Source organism: Silene latifolia, chromosome 9 (assembly GCF_048544455.1).
Source record: "Silene latifolia isolate original U9 population chromosome 9, ASM4854445v1, whole genome shotgun sequence".
NCBI classification, from domain to species: Eukaryota; Viridiplantae; Streptophyta; class Magnoliopsida; order Caryophyllales; family Caryophyllaceae; genus Silene; species Silene latifolia.
Genome location: NC_133534.1, coordinates 118,317,736 through 118,331,206, shown reverse-complemented (window position 1 = coordinate 118,331,206; position 13,471 = coordinate 118,317,736). Strand labels below are relative to the sequence as shown.

At 43.1% G+C, this 13,471-nt stretch overlaps 1 protein-coding gene across 1 annotated transcript; it reads left to right on the top strand.

Annotated features, from left to right (window-relative positions):
* Window positions 1–12,340: 12,340 nt before the first annotated feature.
* On the top strand, window positions 12,341–13,195 carry LOC141601519 (uncharacterized). The gene is made up of 4 exons (XM_074421807.1): window positions 12,341–12,556; window positions 12,641–12,793; window positions 12,880–12,972; window positions 13,058–13,195. The coding sequence occupies exons 1-4, from the start codon at window positions 12,341–12,343 to the stop codon at window positions 13,193–13,195; spliced, it is 600 nt and encodes a 199-aa protein (XP_074277908.1).
* The last annotated feature ends 276 nt before the right edge of the window (window positions 13,196–13,471 follow it).

Genomic DNA, 13,471 nt, shown 5'->3' with positions numbered 1-13,471 from the left:
AGTTCGTAGATAACCTAAGACCCATTTACGCAAATCACTTGAGGTACCAAAACATTAAGACCTTCAAGGATTTAACTGTGCTAGGGACGAGAATCGAAGATGATTTCCATAAAGGACTCTTGTCCAAAACGGTAGGTCGTGGATATCAAGGCTCGACGAGTCGTTCTTATGGCTCTACTAGCAAGACTGGTGAGGTTAATCTTCTCGAATCGTCAAAGAAGAATAACCCCCAAAGGAAATTCACAAACATTGGTGACACATATTCCAATGCTTTGAAGAGTTTGATGAAACAAGGTAAGCTCCAACCCATATGGCTTACACCTGATCCAGAAAGAAGTATAAGTTCTGTGACGAAAATTCATACTGCGAATATCATGGAGGTAAGGGACACGATACAGAGAAGTGTTACAAACTAAAACATGTCCTTCAAGATATGATCGAAGACGGTCGCCTACCCGTACCTCCTGGAGGTAAGCCTAACAATACTCAGAATCCTCTTAGAGTTTTGATGATTACAAGTGAAGAATCTACCTTAGATTGTTCGCACCTTATTTCTCCAATCGAAGATGAGATTCATGCATTAGAAGATGAGGGGAATTACTCCACCAATTCTCCTACCATAGATTACTTTGTTGCATGGGAAAGGAGTGTGAATAGACAAGTCTCAGAAGTGGAAGGCGTAGTATCATCCCTCCGCAATCCAAACACCATACCTAAGGAGAGCATGCCACTAAATCTCTCTCAAAATTCTACAATACAAGAAGTGGTAACCGTGGTTGATAGCCTAATCGATCAAATAATCCACTTAGAAGCTGAAATCATCAGGTTGAGAGAACTTGCTACAGTCAACGGCATATGGGCCGATGATGATGAAGACGAATATCTCACCAAACACTACCTAGTCAAGATTAGTGAGGACATAGTCAAAAATAGCGAAGACTAAAATTTAGACCACCTTACTCGTTCAGGGCATCCATATCAAAATGTTTCTCTAAATGGTCCCATAGCTAATGGTCCCATAGCTAATGGTCCAGTTACTAACGCCAACGTCGTCACGCCAAATGATAACGAAAATACATCTACTGATCACTTGCTAAAACAATTATAGAAGACAAAGGCCGATCTTTCAGTCTGGAAACTAGTTGCAAGCTCATTTCCTCATCGCCAAGCTCTACTGCAAGCCTTGGCTAAATTAAACGTGGCACATAACTCTACACCTGATGACGTAGTCAACTTGGTCTTCCAAGATTCAACTAAGCTAAGTAACCCGGTTACTTTCTCAGATGAGGATTTACCACCTTTCGACGCTAGTCACAACTTGGCTCTATACATCACTGTCATTTGCTTAAAGAATAATGTGCTAATGACTTTGGTAGATGATGGCTCCACAGTCAACGTCATACCATTGAAAAGGGCATATAAGTTGGGCATGAAAGAGTCGGATTGGACCCCTACCAACCAAGGTGTTCGCGCATACGACGTTACACGACGTAAGGTAGTAGGACTAGTCAACCTCACCATAGCCACAGGGCCGATTGAGCGAAAGGTTAACTTTCAAATAGTAGATATCGAAGCATCATTAAACATACTTCTGGGAAGGCCTTCGATTCACGCTTCCAAAGCGGTAACATCCACCCTCCACCAGAAAATAAAGATTCCACTAGATGGCAAAGTAGTGACGATCACTTCGTCACCTATCAAGGCAGTGATAGAAAAGATGCCAAGCAACCAAGTGGTTACAGATCCAGTATACGAGCTTGGGGGCTTCCATAGCATAAACCTCGTAGAAAGCGAACTGGCACCCTTATACTTCAATCCATATTCCAATTTAGTGGTCAACCACATACTCAAGTCTCAGGGATACTTCCCGGGAATGCCACTGAATCCTGTCCGAAGAAATGCCTTTGCACCTTATAAGGAAGAAAACTCTAAAAGGATACCATTAGGATTGGGATTCAAACCCACGAAAGAAGAAGCTCTAGAGATGCTCACACAATTTCAAAACCGCAAGAACGTGGGAATCCAAATGCAACCCTACCTCCCTACACTAAATGGATACTTTGTTAGAGAAGGGAATCACGAATACTTTCATGGGTTTCCCGAACCTTGGCACTACAAAGGAAGGTAACTAGCTGGAATCGAGATCTTTCACGATTGCTATTTCATTCCTTCAGAAATGGTTCCTACCATCAAGACTCGTCAAGCACCTTGCTTAGACGAACAGGCTGTTAGTCTTCTGTTTAGAGAAGATCGATTTGTTGGAGCAACGCAGGACGAGATCATTACCGTGATACTTCAAGATGACCATTTCAACCCTGCCACGTTAATCACTGAAACCAGTTCGAATCAGCAAAAAGGATGGAGAAAGTTGATCAAATGGACAAACAACCAAGGAAGACTCTTCAAACTCACCACTAGAGAAGGAGAGATGTTCAAAGGAGAACCCATAGACAACGAATTCGAGTCAGAGTCAGAGTCGGAGTCGGAACCAGAGAGTCTCCTCCTGTCGTCACCCTCAATCCCCTTGTTTCTCCTAGCATAGTATGAAGTATTAACAGTAGCTTGGGAAATGTCCTAACAGCTGTCCCTCTACCGCCACTGACTACTGAACAGATGGCTTCTTTGTTTCAACTATTTTCAAAATTTAATATGAATAAATCAGATTCTGCTTACTCTTTGTGTTATTCTGAATGCAATTCTATTTACAATGTTAATGAGGATGATCTAGACTCAGACTCAATCGAACTACCTCCCTACATAGCTATAGAAATATTATAAGAAGGGGAAGGGGCACCAGTTATAGAGAACACTGAACCCATCAACGTAGGAACTGAACTAGAACCCCAAGAACTTAGGATAGGGACATCCCTAAGCCCAACCGAAAGGGCTAGTTTCATAGGCCTCCTACACGAGTTCAAAGACGTTTTTGCATGGTCCACAAAGACATGCCGGTGATCGACATGGATATTGCAGAACACAGAAATCCAATCAAACCAGGTTTCAAACCTGTAAACTGAAGCTTCGTCGAATGAGGACAGAATGGGCACTTAAGATCAAAGAAGAAGTTGATAAACAGTTAAAAGCCGGGTTCATCAAGGTTTCCGAGTATTCAGACTGAGTGGCCAACATAGTACCCGGACCCAAAAAGGATGGAAGAATCCGAGTTTGTGTTGATTCCAGAGACGTAAACAAAGCGAGTCCCTGTTGGGGCTGGTGTTCTTTACAGTTAGTGCAAGGACTTATAAATCTCCAAAAGGATCAAAGGGTATACTTTTGTATTATAATCAGTTGGTCCACGTTTATCAATAACGGTTGGCTTGCTAGATAAGTTTGACGTTATTGTCATACAGATGGCGGTGATCAACTGGTCCCTAAAAGTCACACCTATAGGACACGTTTGAGAGATGTGACGGTATGAAAATACAGTCATGTTGATGCCAAAGTTGACTAAGCAGTTAGTCGGAGTCATAGACTAATAATTAGTCAAACGCGATGTTGAGATAATTATTTAATCCAGATTAAATAATAATGGCTAAAACGAATTAAACAGTTAATTCGTAAATTAAATATAAACGATTATATTTAAATTGATGTATATTGAATTAATTATACAATATCGTCTTTGTCGGACATGTATTAATATTTCAACTAATCCGTGTTATTAGTTGATGTTTTAATAACCGATAACCGATGACGATTTATAATAAAAGCGCGTCATATACATTTTAGTAAATTTCGAGCTGAACTACGAGTTAAAATAAGGAGGAAGTGAAAGCCCACTCCCTCCCCTGGGCTCACGGTTTGGCCGAACAAGACAAAAGGAGAGAGCCTCTCTCCTTTTGACCTAATCGTCTCATTTGACATAGAAAATTAGGTTTTGAGAGAATTTTCCTCTGAAAACCTAGATCTCACATCGTAAAAACTCACAACAACTCTCTCAATATTGCAAGTCAATTAGAGAGTATTTCTAGCACAAGGGGCATAGTCTCAGACAGTCTTGGGTGCAACAATTAGGAGGAAATCTACGTTGATTTCTGTTCATTTTGCCGAATTGTACTAGGACCCGAGGTTGATTCTTTACCTTTATCGTTTCTCTTGTATTTATGTTTTATGACTATAATCACATGCTAAATCTACGTCATAGTCCTAAAATTTATGGGAATTTTACGGATATTTCCTTACAAGTGGTATCAGAGCGAGGCCACGTATATTTTTCAATGTGATTTTCATAAAAACGATTTGAAACGATCTTGTTTTGTCTTGAAAACCGTGCGGCTGAAATTTTTATTTCGGCTGTTTTCTGTTCTTGAAAACCGTGTCATGAATACACACGGCTGATCTTGTTTTTGATTTGTTCTTTTGCATATTGTTATTTTATACGGAGATTATAGCAATATGTTAAGTTTTGTCAATTGTAGAATTGATTTTATGCGTTTTAGATCAAGATTGCATTGGTTTTTGTTTTACCAATTGTTTTCACGAGGGTTTTAAAGTTTCAGCATGTTTTGCTCTCGGTCGAGCAATTTTCTACTCGATCGAGACCTCTATCAGTGTTGTTTTCGTTCGATCGAGCACATGCTTCACTCGATCGACCTCTTTTAAAACCCCACTGCTCGATCGAGAAATCCTCGTACTCGATCGAGCAGTATTGCTAATATGAGTCCTCGATCGACCACGAGTCATGTCGATCGAGTACTTACTGTTTGGCAAACCTCTCGATCGAATGGCAGCATCATTCGATCGACCCTTTTTGTTCCTCGATCGAGAACTTTTGTCCCTGGATCGAGGGATTTCGTTTTGGCAGCATTGAATTTTATTTTTTTTGTTTTAAATTCTCTTTTGGCCATAAAATGTGCATCATACGGATGTTGTACACTCGCTTGATAGTGAAACGGTTCACTCACGTACCATATAGTTATTTTAAAGCGTATTTAAAGTAACGGATTGTAATGGATTAAAATTAAACTGATAGAAGCGGTTTTATCACATAATTTTAATCATTAAAAGGTGGTTTGGATAAATTTAACATAATTACGGAATTATGTCACGAATAAATTTGTTTTAGTTGATGCATTTTATTTATCGTTATTGTTGAATGCCTTGAATGATTTTAATTACGTATTTATTTTATTTACAAACGGTTGTAACTTAGTGTGGCCTTAGTAGAACGTGTTACCGTAATGATGGAACACGGTCTTGGTTGTATTTTGAGATCTCGCATATCCGTTTTGGTTTTTCTTTTATAATTACAGTTTTTATTTAGAATGTAAATAGGTTTATATTTTTTATATTTTAATTGTAATTTTGAGAAGACCAAAGATGGAGATCGGATGCTCACTCCCGCTGCATGGACAAGATGGAACATCAAGACAAGCTTCTCGAGTCCAACGGTGGATTCCAAAGTTGTATTATGTTTTTTTTTACTAGGATAGGCCACACTAGGAATTCTTATTTACGTTTTTGCATTCTTTTATTTATTTTATCGTAACGATAGATTGCATCATTTTCCGCCTAAAAACTAAACCACCTAATAATTGCATGAAAACTGACTCATATAGAGGTCACGCGTTAGTTTTCTATGGCATTCTCATGTCACACGATCATTCTGCGCCATCACCTAAGTTAATTCATTCACGTAATGCTAGTTATTCGTTCACTTAAAATGAATTAAAACTAAGTTGATGGGATCTTCCTCGTATAACCAAAAATTGAGAATAGTCTTTATAGGTCAAACTCCAATGAATCCCTTCTTCGTCAGTAGGCATAATATGACCCCTTCTACGTCGGGTAAGTTGGAACTGATTGACTTATTTTATCTCAACACTATGGTCACTCGTACGATCCTGTGATTATGGTGGACTATAGATAGGATTTACGGAAATCTATCGACCAAGAGTTCTTACGGAAGAACTAGCTAAACAGTTGGCTTATCAATTTACGGAAATTGAGTCTTGGGATCACTTGTATTATTCTTGAGGGAGATCAATTATGCAAGTGCAATGAGTCTACACGATTAAAATGAATTTTAAATAGACTTAAATCACCTCGATGAGTTGCTTATTTCGTTTTTGTTTTTCTTTTTTTTTTTCAGCGTAGATCACGTTTTTTAAACTGCTAAGAACATAATGGCTGGCATCCTCGATGACCCAATGCCAAGTACCACATTGGACCGTGAGTCCTGGCTTCGGCTCTTTATAAATCAGATGAATCAGTCTACTAGACTGAAGAATGATGGATCAAACTTCGCGGAATGGGAGGCGGCATTACGGAATGCTGCCACTGCTGACGGGAAACTCAAGTATCTGACTGAGCCCCTTCCGCCACCCCCTGCCCCACGGCTCGAGTTAACGAGGTCTCCACGTATAGCGACTTCGTCATGGAAGCGGGTGCGATTAAAAACGTACTCATTTTTGCAATGGAATCCAATTTGCAGAAACGCTTCATAGCCCAAGGTGCAAACAAGATTTTCACCACGCTCACTAATGAATTCTCGAAAGCACCGAGAATCGTGACCTATTAGCATACCACTCGTTTCTTTGATGCGAGACTCCAGAAGGGCCAACCGGTTAGCCCACACATTCTCAGCATGATTGAGAATGTCGAGAGACTGGAGGCGCTTGATTGTAAAATCAGCGAGAACATTGTCATTGACCGCATGCTTCATTAACTCCACGATGGTTTTGCGCTCTTTAGAGCGAATTACTATATGAATGATTTGAAGAAAAGTCCCCATGTGTGGACAGCGGGCCGCCCACGGGGGCGCTTGGTGAGAAACGGGGACAAGCGTTTGCATTTTGTAAGGAGTCGCCACCAATTTTTATGGGAAATTGGAACCGTTCGAATACCTCGTGTCATGTCAAGACACAAAGTAGTGACATGAACACTAAGCAATCGTTACCCTTAGCATTCTATGTCTAGAATGACTCTCGTGGATGCCAATGAACACGGGTGCTCACGGAGATCTGGAGTAAGGGGTGAGGGTACGTATTAGGAAGCTCTTTTGATCGAACACCTAATCCCGCCCGCCTCGATAGCGGCCTCTACTAATGATTAGGGAAGTTATTCGTACTCGATATATCGTCGGCCATATGCATGCAATGCAACATCCATTGATTAATCCTAACATGTGAGAATTAAACTAAGTCGGTGAACAATTAGTTTAGCAAACAATTGGGTCGAAGTTGGATTTAATGTCGATTTACACGTGAAAACATACAAATGAATATAAATTACAATAAATAAATTACAATAAAAGAAATTACAATAATTACATTGGGATAGGCGATTTATGTCGAAAATACCTTTAAAATGGATAATTTGAGAAAAAGAAATAAAAGAATAAAAGAAAGAAATAAACGAACAGAAATCAGGTGATAATACGGATATTAGTTAATTAATTACGTAAGCTAATTAAACTAAGTCAAAGCAGAAACGGAGTTCGTGGACGTAACTCATCTGAACAGCGCAGCAGAGAGCGCGCTCTGAAGAGGCGCGGCGATTCTTTGCGTGCTTCTCCAAGGGTGAGTTCTAGCCGTGTTTTAACTACAAACCGTTAATGTTAATTGTTAATTTTAATGGATCGATTGATGATATTACTCGGATCAAAGTGATTTAATGGATTATTTACATATGAATGGGTCGTAAAAGCAGTAAAACATGAATGAGACGGATGCAAATGAATTAATTACATGAAGGGACGATGTTAATGAATGAGTCCTCTATCGAAATCGATTAACTAGGCTAAATATGATGAATATACAACGAATTAACAATGAATACGGATGCAAATATATCAAAGATGAATTCTAGAAACTCAATATGAATGAATTGAATCTCTAAAACCCGGATTGAATATTAATAACGAAAACCCGCAAATATTGATTATAAGGGATTTAAGTCGGAACAATGATGAATTAAAACATATGAATTAATGATGATGATTAAAATATACATGTGAATATATACTGTCATGACGAATAATTAAAGACAACATATGAAAACGAATAAGAAAGACGGAATTTACAGAGGATTTAAGAAGAAGAAAAAGAAGCGAGAATCTGCGCGGCCTCACGAAGAGGCGCAGCAGGGATCGCGCTCCTTCAAGAGGCGCAGCGATTCTTTGCGTCTTTTCTCGGACGTCTGTCTCACGGAAATCCGCGAAAAACGGTTTTTAAAGAAGGGTTTTAGAAATCGGTTTTAACGGTGTTTTCGACATAAATCTTACATGAGTGATACGATAAACAAAAGTACAATAAATAAAAGAGGATTATACACCCTCAGACTTACATGTTGACGGAACGAGATGAACTAAGTATCGACTAGTGAATGCTCGACGCGAATGCAATGAAAGAGTGCCCTCGTAAGAGGAAAACGATTGATTAATTAAAGTTGATTATTGGTGTAGTTGGTCAAATTGGTCGGTCATGCAACGGAGAGGCTGGTACCCGGAAAGATCCGAGCTTACGTGGTCAGAAGTCCAAGCACGTAGGCGCCAATTAGTAAGAACGAAGTCTAGAATGCAAAGGGAGAAGAGAAGGGCGGACACTCGCGTGAGAAATATGAGGAGCGAAGGCTCCTATTTATACTTGTCGACTATCGCGGAGGAATTAGGGTTTCGGAGACTCTTTGGAAGTGAATCTCGGAAAGATATAAAAAAGATACGTAAATCATGCAAAGAAGGGCCTGGGAAGAGGCGCAGCAGCCACTGCGTCCCTTGGAAGAGGCGCAAAGACTGCTGCGTCTATTCCCGTGAGGTTTCCTCTCAAAGAAAGATTTCCGCGTTTGAGTTATGGTAGGACGGAAATAATTCGATTATCTTGTGAATATTACGGGATATTATTTGCCAAAAGATAAAATTTGTGAAATATGGAATAGAAATATCCTAACATTCCAAACATTCGACTCGGGATTTATCGGTTATCGAAAAATGGAGACGGTTTTTGACCCGGACTCCGAATGTGCTCTAATTACTGCCAAAACGGCCGTATCAGGACGTAGATGACAACTAAGAGGTTGACATTAATATTTGAGCAAACACTTGACGATAATCTTACGAACTGTCACAAATCGTTCCGCGAATCAAACATGCGGCCCAATCATCACCGGGTGGTTTGCGGGAGGTGCAGAAACGAGGTGTCCACAGAGCCCCCACTTTGACTGAGGCTTGGACAAGGCAAAAGTCAAAGTATAGCCATCAGGTCAATCGAAGATTACAACCTGACGACTATGGCGACGCGAGGCGGTTCAAGGGGTCTGAACCAAGGACCTGTCGTCGGGAACATTTTAGAGTCTGTCGACTATTGGGGAGGGTCGTTTAAAGTCCATTAGACTACGTAAGGAAGCTCGCCAGCCATAAGAAGAGACCATACCTGAGACTTCTTTCTCGAGATGCTTCCGGAGGTGCATAGGAGCTAAGGTTGAGCGTGGGAGCTAAGGGTAAGACCTAAAAGTTATATAAGGATTGTGCTAGGGTATGGGACCCTAAAGGAAAACATCAACGGGAAGGAGGCCTAACAATAAGATCAACTTAAAGGTGGCTAAGGTTTGGGTATAGGAACTTCTGGAGAACGACACCATGTCGAACTCCGCGGGGAAACACAAAATATAGTGAAAGCAGCAGGACGTCGGTAGAAACTGCTGGGGAATCCGCTTGCGTCGGTCTCAAGCGAACTCTGGCAAAACTTGAGGTTGAATCTGCTTGCGTCGATCTCAAGCGAACTCTCGTTGGGGAATATATTGACGACTAGGAACATCTTGATCGCCATGGCAGAAATCCTGAGTGAGCAGTACTGCTAAATACTACTGCGCCGGATAAAATAATTTGAGCAATACTACAAAATACTGCTGCGCGGATAAAATGATTTGAGCAATACTGCAAAATACTGCTGCGCGGACAAAATGCGGACCGGAACGAAAGAAAATCATCGAAACGGGCCAAAAGAATATAATAGCGTTAAAGAAGAGGCGCACCAAAGATGGGCCCACAAATAACGAACTCATAACGAATTTTTGAAAATTCGTATGGAGGGAACGCGAGGAAGAGGCGCAGCAAGAGCTGCGTCTCTTGGAAGAGGCACAGCGCCTGCTGCGCCCTTTCCCCAAATTGGCTATTTCCGCGTAAAAACGCGAAATCAGAAGGGTTTTATTCATTATTTCGAAACACATTTCCTTCAATTTCTCTCTCAAATCTTCACCATTTCCGTCGAGGTTTGATCCAAAAGCTTGCTTTAAAGATGACTAATCGAGGTATGTGTCTTAATCTTGCATTAATCATCTACATTTGTCGAATTTTGAGCCGCGAGATTTAGGGTTTTCGACCCTTTTGATCGAAAATTTGGGGCTTTTCCCCCAAATGGATTTGCTTTGCCAAATTGATGCTAGAAATGGATAGTAGGCAATGTTAGGAACATAACCATGTATTTGCTTTGAATTTTCATCGAGTTTTGAGCCCTTGAGCGAATTTTGAGACGGTTTTACAGCTAAACCGTAAATTGCTTCGAAAATAGCCTTAGGATTGTCCATTGGCGATGAAATTTGATATTTGGGATCCTTGGATGATGGGTAAACTTTCTGCCATCTCGAAATTTTAGTTTGTGACAGCTTTTTCAGGACACCTTTCTAGGGCATAATCGCCGTTATAACGAAATGCTGCCGAATTTTCGACTTGAACCCGGAACTAGGCTTTGACTTGGACTTGACTTTGACCCAATTTATCACATGAGTGATTGGGTTGGCGGGAATATGGCCAAAGATGGCCAGAAAGGGCAGTTTTCAGGGCTCTGGAGGCTCGAAAACTCCTTAACAAAGGCTTGTCGTCATGTGACGCGGCCTAAATTTACTTTAATGTGCAGGTGATGAGGCTTCTACTTCTGGGAGGACTCCCATGGAGATAGACGTTGTTACGGTTGAGGAGGCTTTAGAGCAGGCCCTCACCGCTGCGGTGATGGCTACTGGAGACGAGGCTCACGAGGAGGAGGCTGCCGAGGAGGAGGAGGAGGAGGCCCCGAGACGGGCCAACGTCGGCGAGGAGGAGGTCGTCACCGAGGGGAGCTCCCACGTGGGCCGAGACCGGGAGAGTAGGCACCTTGTGTGGGGGTGTAGAGGGTCACTTGTCCTACAGGACGGTGAAGAGCTTGGTAAATAAGAATTCACTACTCATTACCTATTCTCTTTCGTTCTTTTTGTCCAAACTTCTTGCAAGTTTCATTCAAAACTAAAGATAGCTTTGTTTCAAATCATAATAGGAGGCCGGAACATCGGGTCATTCTCGGGTTACACGACAAACATGGAGCACTACGAGCGGCTGTCGGCGGAGGAGAGGGCCATGATCGAGCGTGGAGCGTTTGGTCCTCTCGGTTCGGTCCGGAGGGATATCGTGAAGAGGAAGTTGCGGGCCAACCTTAGCCTGGTCCGTGCTTTCTTGGATCGATTTTGGGATACGACTTCCACGTTTCACCTGCCTTTCGGTGAGGTGGGAGTTACTCTGGAGGATTACGGCATGATTTCTGGTCTGCCGTGTGGGACCGAGGAGATGGTGTGGCCGGAGACTGCTATGAGAGCGGATTCGGCCGAGGCGAGGAGATTGATCGGCTGGAACTTATCGCCGAAGGCTGTTGCAGTGTCGGGCTTGGTACCCAGTACCTACGTCCGAGACTACTTTGCGGGGAAGACCCCGGCGCTGGTGACGATCGATGGGAGGGAGACTGCTCCTCCTCCTTGTACAGTTGAGCAGAGAGCTCGTCTGTGGCTTTGGTGGTTCTTGTCTTCGATTTACCTCGGAGACAAGGGCGAGAGGCTATCGACGAAGCTTCTTCCCTTTCTTTCTGACCTGGGTTCCCTAGGGCGTTGGGACTGGGTCACTGCTGGTTTTGCGGTCCTCATCCGCTTCATGAGGGCCATGGTTCGTCCGGAGTTGATGGAGAAGGGGACTTCTCCTGGCGCTGTCGGACCTGGACTACTGTTGGAGGTATGAACCTTCCTTTAGCCCAAAGTAAATTCTTTTTTTTGTTGAATCACGAAAGATCGTCATTGATTATTTTGTTTTATAGGCATGGGTGTACTCTTACTTCCCGAGTCTCGCGCCCAAGAGGACAGAGCCGCTGGAGAAGGCCTATCCCGTGGTGAGGGATTGGGTGATGTGTCGAACGAAGAGCAAGCGCTCTTCTCACAATGTCTACCGGCGGGATGTGAACGCCCTTCAGCTGAGCAGCGTGAGTATCCCACTCGTATTTATATTTCTTGTCCTTTGCTTTCACTTGATCATAGGAATGATCTTTGCCTTAACTTGTCGCAGTGGGTGACCGCGAGCTGGAGCCCGAGTCGGCTGCTGTTGTGGACGTCGATGGGTCCTGTGTGGTATCTGGGCGAGCGTTTGGCTCGTCAGTGCTCTCAGGGCGCGTTGACGGTTCCCATTGACCCTCCGAGGACGATGTTCAGGGAGCCTACTGAGGCTGAGAGGGAGGCGGACCTGGCTGGTGCCAGTGGTGACGACCTTCTTCTGCCTGGCGAGGACTACTCAGCGTTCCTTTACGGGAGGTTGGCGTACTGGCCAGTAGTGGTGAGTATCCTTTACTTTTCTTGATTTGATTTCGGGAATTACGACGAAAGATCGTCGCTTAACGAGGGCTATTTGTCTTTGCAGGAGGTTGAGGCGGCGGGCATCGAGCCCCCAGTGTACCCCGAGACTCTTGAGTACACTGACGCGACTGGGAGGACGACGATCTCCGAGTTGCGTGACTTCGACGTAGCTGTGACGGATGCTGGCCTAGACGACTGGCAGCATCTGATTCGGAGGGTGAGCCTCCAGCTTATATACCTTTCGTGTAAGAAGACATTTGATTGAACTTGTTCACTTTACTCAGAATTTCTTTTGAAATGCAGGTCGCGCCATCTCGGTTCGTGGCACTATGGAGGGTGGCCAACCGGCTACGAGCTACCGCCATCGAGGCACTCGTCGGTGGTCGAGGTCGTCAGGTATGAACCCCATTTGATTTCTTTTGATTTTTGATTTTCAGTTTTGTTTGAGTTGATTGACATGAGCCAATTTGTTGTTTTACAGGGTGACCGCGAGCTGGAGCGAGAGTTGGCCCAGTCCCGGGAGGAGACGGCTCGCTTGTCGAGGGAGCTCGAGTTTCGGGACGCCGAGATTGCTGCTCTTATGGCGAGGGTTGCTGAGTTGCAGGGTGCCCAGCAGTAGTTCCGCGTAGTTTTGTAGACTTGTACATTTGGACATTTGATTTTGAACATTTTCGGACTTGTTTGGGGCGCAAGCCCCCAGTTTGCTTGGACTTTGGGCTTGGTTTGGGGCGCAAGCCCCCAGTTTGCTTGTACATTTGTATATATGATGGCTTTGAGTGCCTTTGCTGCTGGGTTGTGTTGCTTGTACCTGCAGGTTAGTTCTTGAACGGGTTTGGTAGACAACGGTTTACGCCGTCATGCTGCCGAAATTCACATAGAAATCACGCAAAACATA

Coding starts and splice junctions, on each gene's coding strand:
- LOC141601519 (XM_074421807.1), top strand. CDS start 12,341: ATGGGTCCTGTGTGGTATCTGGGCGAGCGTTTGGCTCGTCAGTGCTCT. Junction 12,794..12,879: donor GGCAGCATCTGATTCGGAGG/GTGAGCCTCCAG, acceptor TTTGAAATGCAG/GTCGCGCCATCTCGGTTCGT. Junction 12,973..13,057: donor TCGGTGGTCGAGGTCGTCAG/GTATGAACCCCA, acceptor GTTGTTTTACAG/GGTGACCGCGAGCTGGAGCG.